The 19,306-nt window shown below is 33.7% G+C and overlaps 1 protein-coding gene across 2 annotated transcripts in view; it reads left to right on the top strand.

Moving 5' to 3' along the window:
- The window catches only part of LOC140439857 (ankyrin repeat and sterile alpha motif domain-containing protein 1B-like), a 192,851-nt gene that overhangs the window by 134,504 nt on the left and 39,041 nt on the right, over positions 1 to 19,306 (top strand). For both annotated transcript variants that reach the window (XM_072530012.1, XM_072530013.1), the window contains exons 12-13: positions 6,570 to 6,817; positions 8,398 to 8,564. In XM_072530012.1, the coding sequence (XP_072386113.1) occupies positions 6,570 to 6,817; positions 8,398 to 8,564 (415 nt within the window). The remainder of the gene's footprint in view (positions 1 to 6,569; positions 6,818 to 8,397; positions 8,565 to 19,306) is intronic.

Raw genomic sequence — 19,306 nt, 5'->3', positions numbered from 1 at the left:
TTAAACGCTGCCACTGTTTGGGCATCGCTGCCCTATAAAATTCTAATTCATTTTGTAATGTGAACCTCAAAGTTACCTACAATTTTTGTTATTAACTTTTATTGCTATCTATTATTATAGGGGATCTACTGAGCTTTATCACATTAATCAATCAGCCTGTATATACAGTGGTGTATGCGAATATGGCATTTGGAGAAGACTATACAATTATTTTGAATTGTCCAGTCTACGGAACCTAATGTGGTAAAGCTGATAAAGCTTGGCACGCTGAGTTGGAGCGCATGGAACCATCTGCACCAGCAAGAATCATAACTCAACAAGAAATGGTGGAAAAGCGACCTAAGGGGCGGCCAAAAATACTATATATGAACCAAGTACACCCTACACAGCGATTTGAGAGAAACCGAAACTAGAAATTGCAGAACGAAAGCTTGAAATAGGAATGAATGGAGATGAATAATTGATTAGATCAATACCCGATCTGGGTTGTGGAGCCAGTGATTATGATGATGAAGTTTTAGTTTATTCTCTGCTCTACACAATCTATGCATTTAATAAGGTTTTGGATATTGAATTACTATAAAAAATAAACTTTACGTACATCAGTAATAAATTTATTAAACCACCAAATGTTGTAATGTTGTTTATATTTGGAAGGTGTTTACTTAGGCTAGTTTTTATGTAATGGAAAAGACAGTTTAGGATGTTCTACTGGGATGACTACAAAATATTTACTTATGAGAACAAAGAACGATTATGCAAATAATAATTTGTTATTTATTTTGAACTATTTTTTATGTATTGATCTATTATTCGTTTATCAGATCACGAGCATAGATTATGTTTCATAAGTAGTCTGAATTCAATTGTATAAATTTTAATATTTCAACAAGACTTTGTCTGGACAGTAATATTTACTTTTCAAATATTCAGAATAATTGTCAATCTCGAGTTTTTGCATTGCTCTGTGATAATACATAATTTAAATGCACATTAACCTCCCTAACTAAATTTCCGACAGACGGTTATTAACCTCTAAGTAATTTTCCACTTTCGTTACAGTCATAATCATTTGTAAAAGTTAAAACTTGGTAAACGTTTATAAAATCTAGTAGAATGTTAAAAAACTTTATATTTCTATACATTGTTGATAACAGATACGTACTTAATAAAAATAATAAAATACTGAAAACTTTTGTACTAAGAAGCGTTCGTAAAGTGTAGAAATGCATTTTCTTTTGATGTAATTACTTTTGAAGATTGAACAGATTGATTTTGTAGTTAAATTCTCAGAAAAATATGATTCTACAATTAATAGTATTCCTAAGCCCATACAGTTATTTGTAAGGATATTGTATATCAGCTTTATTGTTCAATTGGGTCTTTTTGGGGTTTTCCATTGACTTGATTGCTTATTCACGGCACAATGGAGAATAAGACATTGAATTAAAATTAGTTATTTTGATTACACAGGTCTACAAAAAAAACTTTTTGAAAGATGTTTTAAATTTGATTGATAAGTGATTTTATATAATTTTGGTGCACTGATTCCAAATCTGTAAACCAAATTTTTTCTATCACGTAAGATATTTTAGCAAATTAAGAAATAAAAAAAAACACTAAATGTGCTTATAAATACATTTATTAATAAGTATATTTTAAAAATAAGAGTAATGCTCAAAATAAAGAAAACTACATATTTTGTATGCACAAATTAATGAAATATTTTCCTTTTTGTCAAAAAACTGCGTTTGGTAAAAATTTTTCTACAAATTTTCTCAGGATTATCACGTTGTAGCATCCAAAAGTAGTCTGCCATCATGGATACGCTCCATTTACCCTGATAACGTCTTTTCATCTGCTTAATGTCTTGGTGGAAACGTTCCCCTTGCTCTTCGCTAACAGCTCCAAGATTTCCTGGAAATTGGTCTAGATGAGCGAATAAAAAATGTACTTTTAAACTCATATTGCATCCTAGAGATAGGATGCAATAGATAGAAGTTAGAAGAACTTTTCGATAACTTCTTTAAATGAAGTCCGCGCTTTCTTTTTGATAAGCGAAGTTTTCGTGTCTGCATAAAAATCTAATGTCGGGACCAACAAAAACTCCTTTTAATTTTGCATCGGACAACTTGGGAAATTTTGAACAAATATATTTAAAACATTCTCTGTTTTTGTCAATAGCTTTAACAAACTGTTTCATCAAACCTAATTTTATATGCAGAGGGGGCAATAAAATTCTTTCACGATCAACTAAGGCATTGTGTTTTATGTTTTTACTTCCTGGCGTAAGGTTTTCTCTTGTAGGCCATTCTTTTTGGGTCCAATGTTTATCTCGTGCTCGGCTGTCCCATTCACAAATGAAGCAACAATATTTAGTATAACCTGACTGTTGCCCAAGTAGCATACACAGAACTTTTAGATCTCCACGAAGTATCCAGTTATGGTGTCGGTATTTAATTTTTTCTAAGAGAAGTTCCAAGTTTTCGTATGTTTCTTTAAGGTGAACAGAATGAGCGACCGGAACAAAAGCCAGTGTATTACCATTGTGCAGTAAAACACCTTTTCGACTACTTTTGCTAGAGTCAGTAAATAGTCGCCATTCTTCCTTTTTATAAGAGGCAGCTCCTAGCTTAATAACTAAGTCGGAGGTATTGTTACAATATACTAAAGAATCTTCTTGAGTAAAATGTGGACTCCGTAGGTCCTTTTCTACATTTTTATCGCGAAGTCTAGAGGCTAGAAGTTCTGAGGCATCTTTGGGAAGATTTAAGTTTCTTATTAAATCGTTTAATTAAATTTGATTAAATAGTTGTGGTCGTTCTTCTTTAAAAGTAATTTCGGGATCTAGGAACTCAAATGCAGACTGTTCCGAATCAAACGATAACACATTCTCTAACTCCTTTGGTGGAATAGGTATGGGTACATCAGGGCCATGAGAAATAGGCCGAATAGCAGATTTTAGGTTCGGGTATAAAATACTTTTTTTTATTCTTACGATTAAATCCCTTTAAATCGCAGGAGCAAAAGTTGCAATCATCAGAATGGTTTTGTGGCTCACGCCACACCATGGGAACTCCAAAACGCAATGACTTTTTTCTTCCTTTTGTCCAACTTTTAAAGCTTCTACACAAACTTTACATACAATGTGTGATGCCCAAGATTTGTCTTGTTCTCCTATTTTCACTCCAAAATAGACATGATACGCATTACGAAAAAATAAGGTTATGTTATGTCTTTGTTTTGCAACCACAAAACTGCCACAAATATAACAAAAGCAGTCTGCATTATTAACACAATCTCTCCTTTCCATAGCTCGAAAAAGAATACAATAACAAATAAATAGCACTAATTCGAAACAGCGATAAACCTCCTCGAACTGCTAAAAACGTTTGTACAACAACTGATTTTGATGCGTTTATTTACGGCTGAGAGAGGTGCAGCCTGAGGTGTAATTACATGATTCTTGTATATTTTCACAAATTTCCATGAGTCTCTCGAATTTATCTTCATTATGTATAAATTTACATATATGTAATTTGAATTTTCTTCAATTATATCAAATATTATTAAAGTTAAAGGTCATCGATCACACTTGCCACTTTTAGGCTGATTCCTAACTTTTACAATCAATCTGATTATACTATGTGATATATTTAAGGAATATTTTCCTACTGTCAAATTTTTACTGGTTCTTGTTAAGTCAAATTGGAGAAAACATATAAATAAGGAAAATAGAATAAAATATGTGGCTCTCGATAGCTTAAAAATCACAATTTGCAACGGTGTGTGAAACTGTTAGGACGTGATCGACATTTTCTCTAATAAAAATAGTAAAAATCGCGAGTTTTATGGACAAATACAATTGAGCAATAGTGCGCGATAGTACGCAACAAAGATTGAAAATCAATTAGCAATTAATATAATCAAAGCAACAGATAAACAAAATAAAACAAAACAAAATAACAAATAACATCACATAAAGATGTGTTAAAATCTCGTTAAACGTGCCATTAGAAAGAGATACCGAAACTTTGTAACAAAAATTGAAGTGTATATAAATCCCTATAATAAAAATCCAAGAGTGAATTAAAGTAATCTAATAAACAGATATATATCTTTGGTTTCGACGAGTTTATTGGAGAAAAGGGCCAAAAAGAGTCAAACCATTAAACGACAACCCGTTTTAAGAGTAAATAACATATTTTCAAAGATACAAGGCAACAGTTACGAACAGAGGTAACAGACATTAAGGAAATACGATATAAATCATATTCTGAAAAATAAAAGAGAAACTTTAAAACAAACAAACACGAAGTAAGAAGAATGAAACAAAATTTGAAAAAGGTAAACGATGAATTAAAAGAGAAAATTTATTTTTAAAAGGGAACTATATTTGGAAAAATCAGTTGGAATATTCAAATACGATACAAATCAATAATAAAAGATGTTAAAATAGAAAACGAAGATGGAGAAGCATTAATTAAGAAAGACAAAAAAAAATGTTCTGAAAAAGAAGTTCAATCTGAAAACTTAAATTACTCGATTCGAGAAAAAGAAATATACAGTGAACTCTCTCTTTACGACCTCTATATGGAAATACTCGAAAAGAGAAAAATAGTTGTATACCTCCTCTATACGAATTGTTTTTGAAACAAAAATTCGGATATATGAGCCTGTATATTTAAATCCCACTTCAACTGACACTCGTAACAACGGACGCGGACAGCAAATTGTGCAAAAATAAATCTTAAATATGTTGCCCATGTGAGTCCGTTTCAAACAGGTAAAAAGAAATAGGAATAAGAATAAGAATAGAATAAGGACCAACGACCGGTTTCGCATAATATAATTTGATATGCATCTTCAGGTTAACGTTAAATGGTAAACTAAATGCTGAAAATATAATAACCCGTATTAGGGTGCTGTCTGGTACAAAATATATAGCAATTATATGTAAAAAGATTCTGTCCCACGTGGGACAGAATCCAGATCATGGTAATTGACACTTCCATGAAATTAAGCTATGGAAAGATCTTTGGATAGCTTGAACCAAAGGTTCTGCAGTATACAAACTTTTAAGAGAATTAATAGACGTTAAAGAGTCGATAGAAAGAGCGTTGAATAGCTTGAACCAAAGGTTCTGCAGTATACATACTTTTAGGAGAATGAATAGGTGCTAAAGAATCGGTACATATTGCTACTTTTTATTTTCTGGCGATACTGAGTAACAGTTTGATGCATAGAACAGAGTTAAACAGTATGTATGTAGCTGAAGGAGCGGGAGAGTGCAATATTTCATTTAATTTCCATTTGATGTCATGTATGTCATCATGTCAGTACATGCAACAGCTATAGGGCCCTTAGCAATCATTATTATCATCTATCTAAGCGCCCACTGCTGGACATAGTTCTCCCTCAGTACTTTCCGTCTGTATCTGTCACGTGCGGCTTGTATCCAGCTACTGCTAACTTTAAGGTCGTCCGTCCATCTCGTTGTTGGGTGGCCTCTGCTCCTTAGTACTTCTTATCTTGGCCTCCACTCGAAAATACGTTTGGTCCATCGGTTGTCAGATAATTTGGCGACGTGTCCTATCTAATTTCATTTTAGTGGCGTGATTTTTCGATAGCATCTGTTGTTTGTGTTCTTCGACGTATTTCTTCCTGCTCGCGCGTTTACTACCTTTTTTGTTAGTGTTAATGTTTCCGCTCCATAAATGAGTGCAGGTAACACACTAGTCAAAGATTTTTCTTTTGATGGGTAGATCCGATTTAAATACATAGTTTAATTTATCAAACGCTGTCCAGGTTAATCCAATGCGACATTTGGTCTTACATATCTGGTTATCTCTGCTCAAATGAATGTCATGTCCCAAGTATTTATACAACAGTCCGTTATTATATCCTTTCCATCAACAGCAGTATTACGATTTTGTACCAAATTAGTCATTATTTGTGTCTTGCTCATGTGGATTTTTAGTCCGACCTTCAGGGTCTGGCTTTCCAATATTATTGCACGCATTATCGGCTATACGGACGATCGATGTCACCTGTGAATCTCAAATGACTGAGCTTCTCTCAATTTATGTTGATACCATGCTCGTTCAAATCTGCCTTCTTACAAGTATATTCTAAAAGTGTCGTGAATAGCTGTGGAGAGGTGGTATTTCCCTGCCGTACTCCTCGCTGTATACAGAATTTTCCTTGACGTCCTCCCGTTAGTATCTCTTGGTTATTAGTTCTTTCTTTAAAGGCCTGCCTCAGAAATTGGAAATTTATGTATCGTAATTAGTTAACCGGAGATTAAAATATACTATCAATTTATTCCAGAAAGTTGTAAGTGAAATTAATATTGGAGTTGTAGAAAGAAATTGGAAAGTTTACTAGCAGAATGAGAGTTGAAGAGATCTTTACTTGGTAGATAATAGCAGAGATATTCTGTATTAGCTGATATTTGAGCCGAATATTTTAGGAGTTGCCGACGTCATAGCCAGAGGGGATTTATTGTATTTAAACCATAAACAAGAGTCTTGATAATAAAAAATCATCCATTTCTTTTGTTGTTATAGAAGTGAGCTCCAACGAGGCAAGAGCGAGGATTTGGATAGCAGGAAGAAACACGAACCGATAGCCATCACTTCCATGTACGAAAACATGATAATCAAGCAACAGAATCCTCGTAGAAAACTTCGTAGACACCCGGAAGTATACGAAGAATACGATTTTCGAAGGAAGCACGAAGAACCTGTTGCTAGTTCTTCGGCACCAGAAACAACCTTTGTTTCTAGTGCTTTTATCATGATTTCCGACGAAAATAGTAAGTAAAAAGTGCAATATTATTGTGGCTTTTTTAAATATTTGGTCAAGACAATCTGTAGTTTTGTATTATATCTGTTGATAGTGTGGTTTAGGACATACATAGCGTTTTATTTTATTCCTATTATGAGATGGTGCCAGATGTCAATAGCATTTATTTTTTATATATACCGAGTGCATGATAAAATATATACAAGGGTTGTTTTTAAAATATTTTGTAGTATGAAAAAGAATTGTCCCGAAGAAGTTTTCTCGACCATTTTCTGGCTTCAAATAATGCTCAAAAAAAAGGCTTCTGGTGATGATTGAATTTCATTATCCATTGTTAGTTTCTAATTTTATGAACTGAAACTGACACTGGATAACTGGATGGTCAACTGGCTGCGTTTACTCGAAGATACACGCTAGAAAGGGTGTAGAGAGATCTAAACGATCTGTTTCAAGTTCTCTTTTCAAAGTACACATTCTTCCTGAATGCTAATAAATAATACATGATGATTTGGGCATAGTACAACTTATCTACAACAGCGATATTGTTTATTATGGTTAGATGATTTTGAGTCCTATGTCTAACTTTAAACATATGACCAGAGGCAAAGATCTTTGGAGACGGACAATACACGACATCTCAATGACCACTACACTCCCTCCGGGGGGTCAGGATTGAAGAGAGAGATTTTAAGACCCATTGTTAAGCTTACTTCTTCAATTCGTTGTAGAAGGTGAATCTCAACTTAGGAACTAGCGAGGACGGTTCTAGCATCTGCATAAATTAAGTTGCAAATCTTCTTCCCGCCGATAGTGATGCCACCGTCCCAGTCCTCAGTAGCTTTCCGCATTATCCATTCATCAAATATGTTGAATAGAGTTGAGCTTAGTATGCAGCATTGCATCACGCTCTTAGTGTCCCTGAAACTTTCGGTTAGTTTCTCATTTATTCTAACATAGGACAAACAAATAGTTGCTATTTTACTAAGAACATTTTTCAGCAGAAATTATTGTTGAAGATCGACTGGTGCTCTGCGTTTAACTGCAATATATGATTCGAACCCCTATACATTCACTAGATTATTGAATATTCCGTATAAATATATGCTAATGATGATATACCAATTCTTCACTTCCATTTATCCCAGTGTTTAAAGTAATGAAAGAATTATGTAAGAGTAAAAAATACTAAAAGACAGCGTCTTTACTTAGAAATTTAGAACACACCCTAGTTGCATTTTATGTCAGTATTTTCACTATAGTTGAGTTTTCAAGGCCTCTGTAAGTGGTTTTTATGTTCGTGAGAACGATATGGAATCCATAATTTATTTATCTTCTAAAATGTTCATATAAGCTTGAAGAGTTTGTCATCAATATTCTTAGAGTTATTCAAAATATCAAAAAAAAACCGATATTTTCCAATAGGCAAAGCTATTTTAACATTGATCATCTTGATATAAACTTCATATTTAAAAACGAAGTACTTCATATATTGGTAGATGTTGCTAATTGGCATCTTGTGCCAGCTCAATTGATCCTAAACATATTACACAACACAATATCTTTACTACCATGTATTTCGTTTGTTAACAGCCGGAAGCTCAAGAAACTCTACCAAATTAGAGAAGAAGATGCTGAGAACGGACGTCTTCCCGCTTTCGCCGACTCACTATAACCAACCGCCTACGCCAGACCATCCTCCTCCTTCTGCCATGCAGGCAGAGAGTATTATCTACGAAAAAATTCGTCCATTGAGTCAGGTGAGCTCGTGACAGCATGATTGCGTCTTTGATATCCAGTATTATTTTTGTGTACAGCACTTTTAGCATGTATTTATTGAACTGATTGCACTGTCTAGATATTATTTGCAATATTGTAACTGTAGAAGTTGTTGACTTGATTTTCATATTCCATCTAAAAGAAGAAGAGATTTCCTACCAAGATCGTACGATTTCCGTTTGTCTTTATAACTCGACATGTTATTTCAAATTTGTTCAACCTTCTCTATTGGAATTCCTTCTTATAACAAAGGTTGAACACGATTTTATCCATATTTTGCTTTGTTAATACAGTTTTCATCGGGTGTTTCTAAAATTATTAAGCTAAAAAACAAGGTATGGACTCTTTCAAGAATTTTTTATTTCAGAATGGAATACGAAAATCATTGGAAAATAAAATAACCCATCAACAGAATTTTTTAACCTGGGTTAATTTTGCAGAGTTTTATACCTATAATCAATAGTATGCGAACTCATTAAAAGGTTATTAGGTAGGTCAGTATATGTTCCCTGTTCTGTATGGCGCCACATTCGTATTTATTATATATTTCGTATCAAAGATCCCATTTTATTTGATTGGTTTTCAGTGGTGGTTTTCACCCCGGTTCTTATTCGGTTCATTGTTCTCCATACTGGTCACTTGGAGTTCACACCACTGGGCATCTCCATGATGACATCCAGGAATTTGCAACGAGATTTTAATCTTTTGGATTTGCATTCGGCTCCATAGAAAGGATCTTCTTCAATTATCTGCTTGGTCCGTTCCATCAATTCATTTTCTTCGGATATTGGGGGTAGTAAAGACGGCAGCTCTGTGAAGTTTTTCTATTGGAGTTAGCTTCAAACAGCCTGTTTTTAGTGTGTATGTCTTATTTGCGATGACGTCAACTTTCCTGGCGTGGACCGATCTGGGTCAAGCTGGACAAGCGTACTCTGCCGCAGAATAGTGAAGCGCGAACATAGTTCCCAAATTGGTCGTGCTTTCCCGGCTTTAAAAGGGCTACTTTAAATCTCCCCCACAGTAATAGGATTCTTCAGTTGTACCGGAAGTTATTAAACATCCCCAATTCTGAGCTACTTTGTACATGTTTTTATACAGATATTGTCCACTCCCGCTGCCTTGCCAATATTTAATTGAGTGTATTTCTCCATTAAAGAACTAAAACAAGTGGTTTAGTTTTTGAAGGTATATAGAGTGATACCTTTAGTGAAAGGTATCTCGAGGCAATTTCTTTTGGATTGGGGAATAAATTAGTTAATAGTTAATTTTAATTTCTGTGGTCTTAAGCTGCGCTTTTCGTTTAATAGGAGATGGTGGTCTCATTTGTTCTAGCCTTACTTTATAGGGTTGCCTGGTCTCAGTGGGGTCACAGCTGAGCTTTTTAGTAAGGTTCCACGCAATCTTATCACTATGTTTAATATCCATGGTGTTAAAACTGTCCATTCACTTTGTTTGCCTTTCTTCGCGGAGTGTTTCCATGACTGCTGTTCCACAAGCAAGTGTTTCTTAGTTGATTGGGTTTTGACTGTATAGTCTTTCGTGTTTGGTCAGAACGGTTTTTGACTCCTTGGTAAAACCCGGTATGAAAAGCTGTCTGCAGCCTCTAGGTATGTGTCGCCTTGATATTATCTAGATTTTCTCCACAAAGATATCATAATTCTCTAAGGTAGGACTTAGATTATTGATGTTAAGTTTATCCATGTTGCCTTTTTAAAATTGAAAATTCTGCAGAAGATAATTTTTGGTGCTCTTATTACTGCGTAAACCTGTATTACTATAGGTTTATGTTGAGTCTTTGGGATTGGTTCATTGACCCTTTTGATGCAGCAGTTCTGTATGTTGGAATTTATGAAGCAATTTTCTAGGTTGCAACTTTCTAAAACACCTCCTCCAGAGCTGACGATGGAGCAAAGCAGTTTTGAATTATGTAAGAGTGCTAAGTTTTATTAGCATCTGCCCAATCCACAAATTGTTTATAATTGTACATCTGATTATAACCCCAAGGGGTGCTGTGGCTATTGAAGTCCCCCACGATGAACTGTGTTCTCTGATTTCCCAAATTATGGTTCTGAGAGACGCTAACGTTTCTTCTGCTGTTTTGTATACTGATGTTACTGCAACTCAGAAAATTATTCTAATTAGTGCACCTCTGCTGATTACGTCCAGACGCATCCACTTTCTCTGGTGATTTTAGCATTATCCTTTTGTTTGCCAGAAAACAAAAATGACATTGCTCAATTTTAAACAAATTAATTGTATAATATTTTTTTTCTGGTAAAAAATGTGATGTCAAGCCGCCATTTTTTGATGAGATCTTTATTTCTATGAGAATTTATTTGGAATGCTTTAAAACTGACTTGAAGCACATGTAACAGCTCTACTTCTCCGTTTTTATTCTCACACACTTATAGTAAACCGATAATATAAACTGACATATTTCTTAATTAAAAGTTGGAAAATATAACAAAATAAGTTTTTGAGAATTGAAATCGTGACGTCGTAATACTGTATTAATAAAAAAGTTTTTAAGTGGCGAGGGAGACTATCCAACGCCACCTATAGAAAATGTTAAGTTTCAAAAATTTAAAAATTTAAAAGTGATAATGAAAAATTTTGTTGATGGTTTAACTTTTACCAAGACTCTGTCATCATTATAAGAAACCAATTAAGAGTGAGACAATTCAAAAGCCCAACTTCGAATATTGAGTATTGCCAAAATAAAAAGTATTATTGCCGATAAGATGTAAGTAATGTTTTTTTATAATGAAATCGAATATTGTTTAATATTTTCTCAAGTTTTATGTTTTAATAAAATATTTGGGTATAACTGAATAACAAAAAACATATTAATGTTTTAGAATTAACATTAATATTATACATTCAGCGTCAGTAAATTTTTAGAAAGTTGCTTAAAAAAAGTTTATCTTTAATGGATTGAAATCTGACGATATGTCACCCATAATATAGAAGATAATTGAGCGGCAGCTGATAGACTAGTAAATGGAACGGCAAACGTGCAATTCCTTAACTCCTGGTTAGAACCACCTGGTGAGCCGAGAAAGATCACATAAAAAATTTCAGTGACATATCATAATATAAAGACAAATTCTTATATCCTCGAAAGGAATAAAATATATAAGATATTGGCTGTTAGTACTTTGATTGACCAACTGGAATATTATCAAAAAATAATACACAGCCGTGTGAATTACGTGCATGGTTCAATCATTTCTATCTTCATCATTCCTTTTGACTTTATTTGTTCGCGGGATTGGCTTCCCTCATTTTTTACTCAATCTTTAAATGAACATTTTTGATGCTATGTTTTTTCCCACTAAGTTTTAAGTTCTTTTCTCTTCAAGAGGTTATAATTTTTGTTTTCAGTTGTCTATAATAAATATCAAATAAAATCATTTTGATGTTGATCTTCCTTGCATAAGTCCCAAGTCATTTTCAGACGTTTTGGTTTCTTCGCTATCGTCTATAAATTACTCTTTCCCATATTTTCATGGTGTGACTAAGCAGTTTTGTGGCATTGCAGTTCGTGAATTGTTGAACAAATATTTTATTTTATACACGATACTAATATACTGCTTCTCCATTTATCCAGCATTTGCCCCACTTCTGTTAAAGAAACTTGTTCCTGTCTATCCTAACGGTTTACACTCTTCCCCAGGAATATCATCTTGTCCAATTGACTTACTTTCTTGACTTTTTAGTAGTATTGTTATTTTGGTGACCATTGCTGTTACTTATTTTTTGTCAAAATCTGTTCATTAAACAGCCAAAGTATTTTTTTTTTTCATCTCTTTTTGACACCCTTTTAGTGAATCAGCATTTTATTATTTTTTCTCGGATACATCTAATCTGATTAAAATCTTTTGCTTTTTTGCTCTAAGTTTGGCTATTTTATCTTCTTCTTCCAGAGTCCTATATGCAGCTATTCGTTTACTTTTGGTTATAAGGTTCCCGCGGATATCGACTTTGGTTATTGTTGCACGCAGCAAGAGGTTAAACAATAGTGATGAGAGGACGTCTACTTGTCTTGCGCCGTTATTGTTCCCAAAATTGTCAGTCTTCATATTTTGTATTACTACAGGTGCTTTGGTGCCAGTGAAAGTAAGCTGTATTAATCTGACTAGTTTTTTGGGTATACATATAAGCAGCAGACTTTCGTATAGTTTTTTTTTGTTGATAGTGTCAAAGGCTTATTTTAAATCAATATATAGACTGTTTATGCCGATGTTGTATTCGTAGCTCTTTTCCAACACTTGCCTCATCATGTGTATGTGATCACTAATAGATCGGTCTGGCCGAAATCCTCACTGGTAGTCACCAATGATCTCTTCCGTAGAGGACGTGAGTTTTTTATATAGTAAAGAAGAAATATTGGCTACATTATATCTTTAATAATATTTACTTGTACTTTAGCTAATTATTTCAATTACAAACTGCTTGCACTTTTTGCTGTTGCTGCTGATGCGAAAAACTGCCAACAGTTTTTCGCATTATCAATATGCTCAGCAATTTAAAGTTTATTAGCATTTTGCCATTGAGATTTCGCCTTTCAGTTGGAAATAAGTATCTTCGTGGAGCGTAAACTCCATAGATTTTTCTATAAGGCTCTTTAGAACATGTAAAAGATCACTTATAAGTATCAAATCCTAACCTAAATTCTTTCTGCTTGCGTGTTTGGTATATATCCAGCATGGAATTTAGTCTATTAGTAATAATCCGAGTGAGATGTTTTTATATTTGTGATAAGAAATTTATGGGTTAGTGGTTTCCAAAGTGTCATATCTTCTTTTTTAATATGTGAGTAAAATAATTGCATTAATCCGATGTTCATAATATATTCATAATTTGCTCTTTTAGTATAATAATATAATAATATGTGCTCTCCTACTTATATGGCTTTGCTTTCTATTTCGTTTCTACTTTGTACTTGTTGTTTTTCATATCGGCGAATTATCTTCGACAGAATAATTTCAGGAATATTCTCTGATCTTTGATTAATCACTTGAGATATTGCGGTATTTTAATACAGTTTTTTATAAAATGTTTTCACTGTGTCAAGGATTTGTGTTTGTTTTTTATGTTTGTTATGTTGCAGATGTTCTTTTTACCCTGAGCCATTTTTTGCCGTAAGGATTTTTATTCTCTTTCCTAAAGCTGTTTTATTCAATTTCCCCAATCTTTTAAAATTTTTGCATTACTTAGCCGTAACTTTTCTTCGTTATTCATTAATTTTTTTTTGTATATTCACCAAGTCACTAAGTCACCAAAGTTTTTCTTTATTTGCAGTATTTTTAGCGCAAAATTTCTTTTTGGCAATTTTTAATTGCTATCACAATGCATTCATTGAGTCTTTTACGTCTAGAATATCGTTTCTCTCATACTTTTTAGGCACTTCCAGATTTTCAGGGTGGGTTCATTTTTTTGTTTTGTTTTTTCAGCGTATTGGTCCGTTCTTTTTTTAAAGATTTATCGCCACCTTTACCACAATAATTCTAAAGTGGATACCAATCGAATACTGAATTCGTTATCATTTCGATTAATCTGTTTGAGCTTACCCAGATCCATTTTCTTTTTGGCTATTTGTCGAAAAATGTATTTTCTGTGCAGATACCGTGTTGTTTTAAATATTTCAATAACCTACCTTTTCGTTAATTTCTAATAATAATAATTGAAATCATACACCGTCATGGAAATGTTCGAGTTCTTAGAGCTGCCGGAAACTTAGAGCTATTTTTCTTGCTATGTTTCCATTGCGTCATTTGGAGTTTTTTAGCCATACATCTACCACGATGGAGGGAGCGGATTGATAGGGAATGTGGGAAGTCTAAGTTTCTTTTCAACTGTTATTATGTAGTGCTCGTAATATAATACAGGAACAATACAATAGTATACAGTTTCCGTTATAGTCTTTGAGTAGAATTCGTGAATGATTCACTCAAAAATAACCAGGTTTAAAGAAGAAATACGAGTTGCAAAGTCTTAGAATCAGTAATAGGAAGTTTAAAGTAATTACTGGCACTTTAGAAAAAACACTTAGTTTTAAGTAAACTTGAAAATTTACTGACTGTACTATATTTACGTACTAAATACATTCAAAGCATAATTTTCTTAATTTTCGATTTATTTCTACCATTTGTACTAAAAACAAGCACGCCATTAATCATTCCATTATTTAACTATATTCTATAAATTGTACATATTTTTTGTTTGTATTAAATTGTTAACAAAAAAAACCAAATAGAGAATTAAATATGGGACAACTATTTTTAAATAATTGTCTTAACCTATATTAATTTTTACTAAATGTGATAAAATCCAAACATTGGGATATTATTCAATTGGGTAATATAAAAAACTTAATCTTGTTCTTTTATTAAACATGACTGTAACATTATGCAGTAAAATGTAACTGACAATATTGAAAGTCTGAAAAAATCCATGAAGATGTTAACACCATAACTACATTAATTGACCATATTTATCAAAGAAAGCTGCAATAAACGAATATTACGTAAAATATGGTCTTATTTTCTCTAATTTATGAATGTATTTGTTTGATTTTATTCTTCTTCTTTAAGTTCTGTCGCCTCAGAGACATGGTTCTGAGGTTGGAAACTAATATGGCGATTCTAACTTTATTTGCCTATGTTCTAAACAATGCAATTGTTATAATTCCAAATCAATCTCGCAAATGATTAACCCAGGATGTTCTTTTGAATAGGCTGCGTCTGCCCTTCTATTTTTTCCTGCATTATGTTTTGCAGAATTACGTACTTAGGTCCACTAATGACGTATCCAAAGTATTCAAGCTTTCTTATTTTCAGGGTGCTGATTATTTCATCGCTGTTTTCATTCTCTGGAGAAGTTCCACATTCGTTATTCTGTCACTCCATGATATTTGTAAAATGCGGCGTGTCACCACCTTTGCGCCATTTGAAAGTTGTCACCACCTTTCAAATGGCGCAAGCTTAACCATTTTAGTTTTTCTGCGTGTCGAAGCATCTGATCTATAAGGGAGAGTTGAAAAAACGTAGCATCTCATCATTCGTATTCGGAGCCTCCTGCGGAGGTTGAGGCTGCTACAATAAAGATCTTTATATACGCAGCTCTTGCTATTTCTATTCTTAGTTTTATTTCATGTTAAGGATCTAGCATTTCGGCTCTGTCTATCTGCTCATTGCTTATGACAAGATTACCAGGGACGTTAACTTTCTTTGAAATAACAACAAATTTGGCTTTTATAAAATTCATTTCATTTTCCATATATTTTACATTAATAGTTTAATTTCTCTGCAAATGTTTTTAAATCCTCAAAATTTCATTTTATTATATAGTTCGAAATTTTACCAATTTGGATCAGCATTTTATTGGCTCGTATCTTGTTATATTGTTCCATCTGACACTTTTTTATCTCACAGTAACTTATTTTCGGAATATAACGCCTGGTTGTTTATGTGATATATAAACGGTGAGACCGATTGCTCTTTTCAGTCTGTTAGAATGTTATTTATTCTCAAAGAGATATTTCCATCTGTCTTTGAGGTTTTCCTTCCTTCGTCTGATTTTCTTTCTTTTCCTCTGCTTCAATTTTTTTAACAACACTTTAATTTTCTCGCCCTTGTCGCCGTCTCTTCTGGGGTCTTCACATACTTATTTGGGTTTCTCTAGGACGTCAAACCAACAGTCTGTGTGTCTCCCCATCCTAGTATTACCACACTATTTGAACGGTGCATTACCACCTAAGCTTAGCCAGCCTTCAAAAATGTCGGTTACTCGAGTTTTTAAATTTCTTAATTTCTCCGTCGTTTTAAGACCGTATGTAAAGACTGAAACATGCAAGAATCAAACGCTGTCCGGTTTATATTTGCGAGGATTGTTTGAACCTGGTCCGTAATATTTTGGAAAACTCGTCTGCTCTACTAGCGGACCTGAACGTTATGAATCATTGTTTAGGCGGCGTGCATCTTCAAGGTAGGACATCTCTCTTTTTTACGGGAGCTTGGAGTGGGGAAGAGCACTGTCAGTTGCAAATGGGGGTCATAGACTGCTATCATGTAGGAACTTCATTTATATGTTGGTTTGATTGGATTGGAAGTCCTAGGAAGTTTGGTTAGCCATTTAGTAGTCAGGAAGATACCTTGTATGTTACCAGCTATACTGTGGAAACATCTCTTGGATCAGCATTTTTGGCATACAGATTGTTATTATCTGCGATCTCTTAGTGGCGTTGTTTTTAGTGCATCATCGTGGTATGTGCCCTAGGCGATGGCAAGGAGTTTTTAGAACCTCTTTTGCTATTGTGTTGGAGCTATATATCGCCCACAGCACATATTTTTTGGTAAGAGAATGGATTCTATTCTCTATTGTGGGGATATTGGCGAGTTGATAGATAAGTGCTGACGGATAATCTGCACGTCTTCCCATGATTCTTCTAAGCATTTTTCTTTCGGTTGCCATGATGGTATTAATTTAACATTTGTGTAGAGACACATACGGGATCGCTCTGTACTTAATAATAGATCTTATGCATGTCTTGTACGTGTGCAGTAGAGTTTTTGGGTTTGTATTTTCGAATTTGCCAGACCGTACTCCTAGGAGGTAGCTGTATTTCTAGGATGTTTTTAATGTCAGTGTCCCAGTTGTGATTCCCATGAAATTTAATTCCCAAATAGGACACCGAGTTTCTGCGTTTAAGTCTTTGTGTATAGAGTATCTGGATACCTTTCTCGTCATATCGAGGATTTCGAGGATATCTAAATAGGACAGCCTATGTTTGGATGGGTGTAACTCTCCATTTATTGGTTAGCAACTTTAACGCGGATTGTCCGATTGGGAAGATAGGAATCATATGGCAAGTTTGCCTTGTTCATTAATGGATTGTGAGATGAAGGTTGCTGCTTCGATTAATAAATTATATATGGAGTCTCCACCGTTGAATCCAAGAAGGAAGTCAGAGATGATGCGGCGATCTTTTAGAAATTCTAAGAATCTTTATTTAAGGATCCTCTTAATATAGGTCAATAGGATTCTGTGCTGGTAAATGCTTTTCCTGGTTTAAGAAACATCGTACTGGATACTTTCCAGAAAGTAGAAAAGTAATTTAGCAAGAGGCATGCATTAATTGTTTTAACTAGTAGCGGTAGATACTGCCTGGAACTGTTTTGAAGCATCTTCTGTGTATGCCATCAGGACCAGGAGACGTGTTTTTACCGTAGTTACACATCTGCTTATGGTTTTCCCTTGCACAAGAGCAATCATCGGATGAGGATGGTCATCTATGTACTGTAGAGGGTTATTGAGTACATCTTCCAATCTCCATTCGGTATCTCGTCGAAACCACTTTTTTAAGTTGGGGTGGTCTGGGGTAACGAAGGTAGCCTGGAGTGTGCTTTTGAAAGCTTCGGCTTTATCTTGTGGTCTTTATCAATAATGAGTTGAGTGAGAGTGAGAGCGAGTTTTTTGGTTGTTTAGACTTTTGAATTTGTTTCATTATTTTGAACGTCCTCCATTTGAAAGGTTAATCAGTTCTGTGTTTTTTTCCTCGTTGTTAAGCAATATCTTCACTGTTTCCAGGAGATTGCTCCTAGTTTTAATATTTCACATGATGTTTGGTCTTGACCTGGGCTTTTCTATTCCTCATCCAAACCGTACATTTTGAATTTTTTCCTTCACGGTATGGTAATATTGAGACGCGGAGCTATATAGCCCTGTAAAAGTCTCGAATAATATCCATAATTTTATCAGGATCGCCACTGTGTTATCCTTTGCTTTAATTATTTTATTCAGTTTTATTCAATTTTTTATATTTATAAAAAAATTCCAAAAATGTTAGACCTTGTCCATTGAATAATCTAAAACTAGAATTTGGAAAATTCAATACTTAAATATTGGGTTACAGAACTTTTTTAAGTTTTTTATGTTTAATGCCTTTGCTATTTATGCATTTATCTACATAACTCACACACGTCTTATTATTTTAATATTATTTTTACTAACATAGTCATACTACAGCATTATTAATTTGTTTCGTTATTTAATATCCCTAAAAAGTAACTTATAATTATGGCAAAAAGTATTCCTGTTATTATAATGAAATTACTGAATAGTTACAAAAGATTTTCCCATAAAATACTAATTTCTTGGCTTCTACTTACATTAGATGGACATCTAATCATTATTCCAGTTTTGGGAGACAACACCAAATGAATTGTTAGTTGGTTCTATAATGCGAACTTAGCTTCTCTATATTAAAAACAAATAACCATTTTCTTTTTTTTGTATCTATTGTTTTCGTTGAATCCTCTTTTTTTTCTTATCTGAAACACACTTACACAGTGTGCGTGAAAAGTCTCCATTCTCCCAATTATTTTCTGGACAATTAAACTTAAAGTTAATACATTTTGTGTAACTAACATAATGAATCTATTATAGTTTTTATGACGTTTCATGCACGTCATATTTAAAATGGCGAATGGGGTCCATTTCCTAAAATATTTAAAAACGGGTTGTATGGCAAGTCATTCTTCATTTGAAAGCTCTTGTGTTACTTAGTATGTTTCTAAATTTGTGTGCGATTTTGAAATAGCCACAGAGTGGAAAAATTATAAATTACCACTAATAATTGGGTAGTCCTCAGCTTTTATGAAAAATGCTCGAACAAGTCAACTTATTTTTCTAGTTTCCCACATTCTGATAAAATTCTTTT

Source organism: Diabrotica undecimpunctata, chromosome 4, assembly GCF_040954645.1.
Source record: "Diabrotica undecimpunctata isolate CICGRU chromosome 4, icDiaUnde3, whole genome shotgun sequence".
Taxonomy (NCBI): domain Eukaryota; kingdom Metazoa; phylum Arthropoda; class Insecta; order Coleoptera; family Chrysomelidae; genus Diabrotica; species Diabrotica undecimpunctata.
Note: the sequence above shows the minus strand (reverse complement) of the source record. Positions and strands in the feature narration are given on the sequence as shown.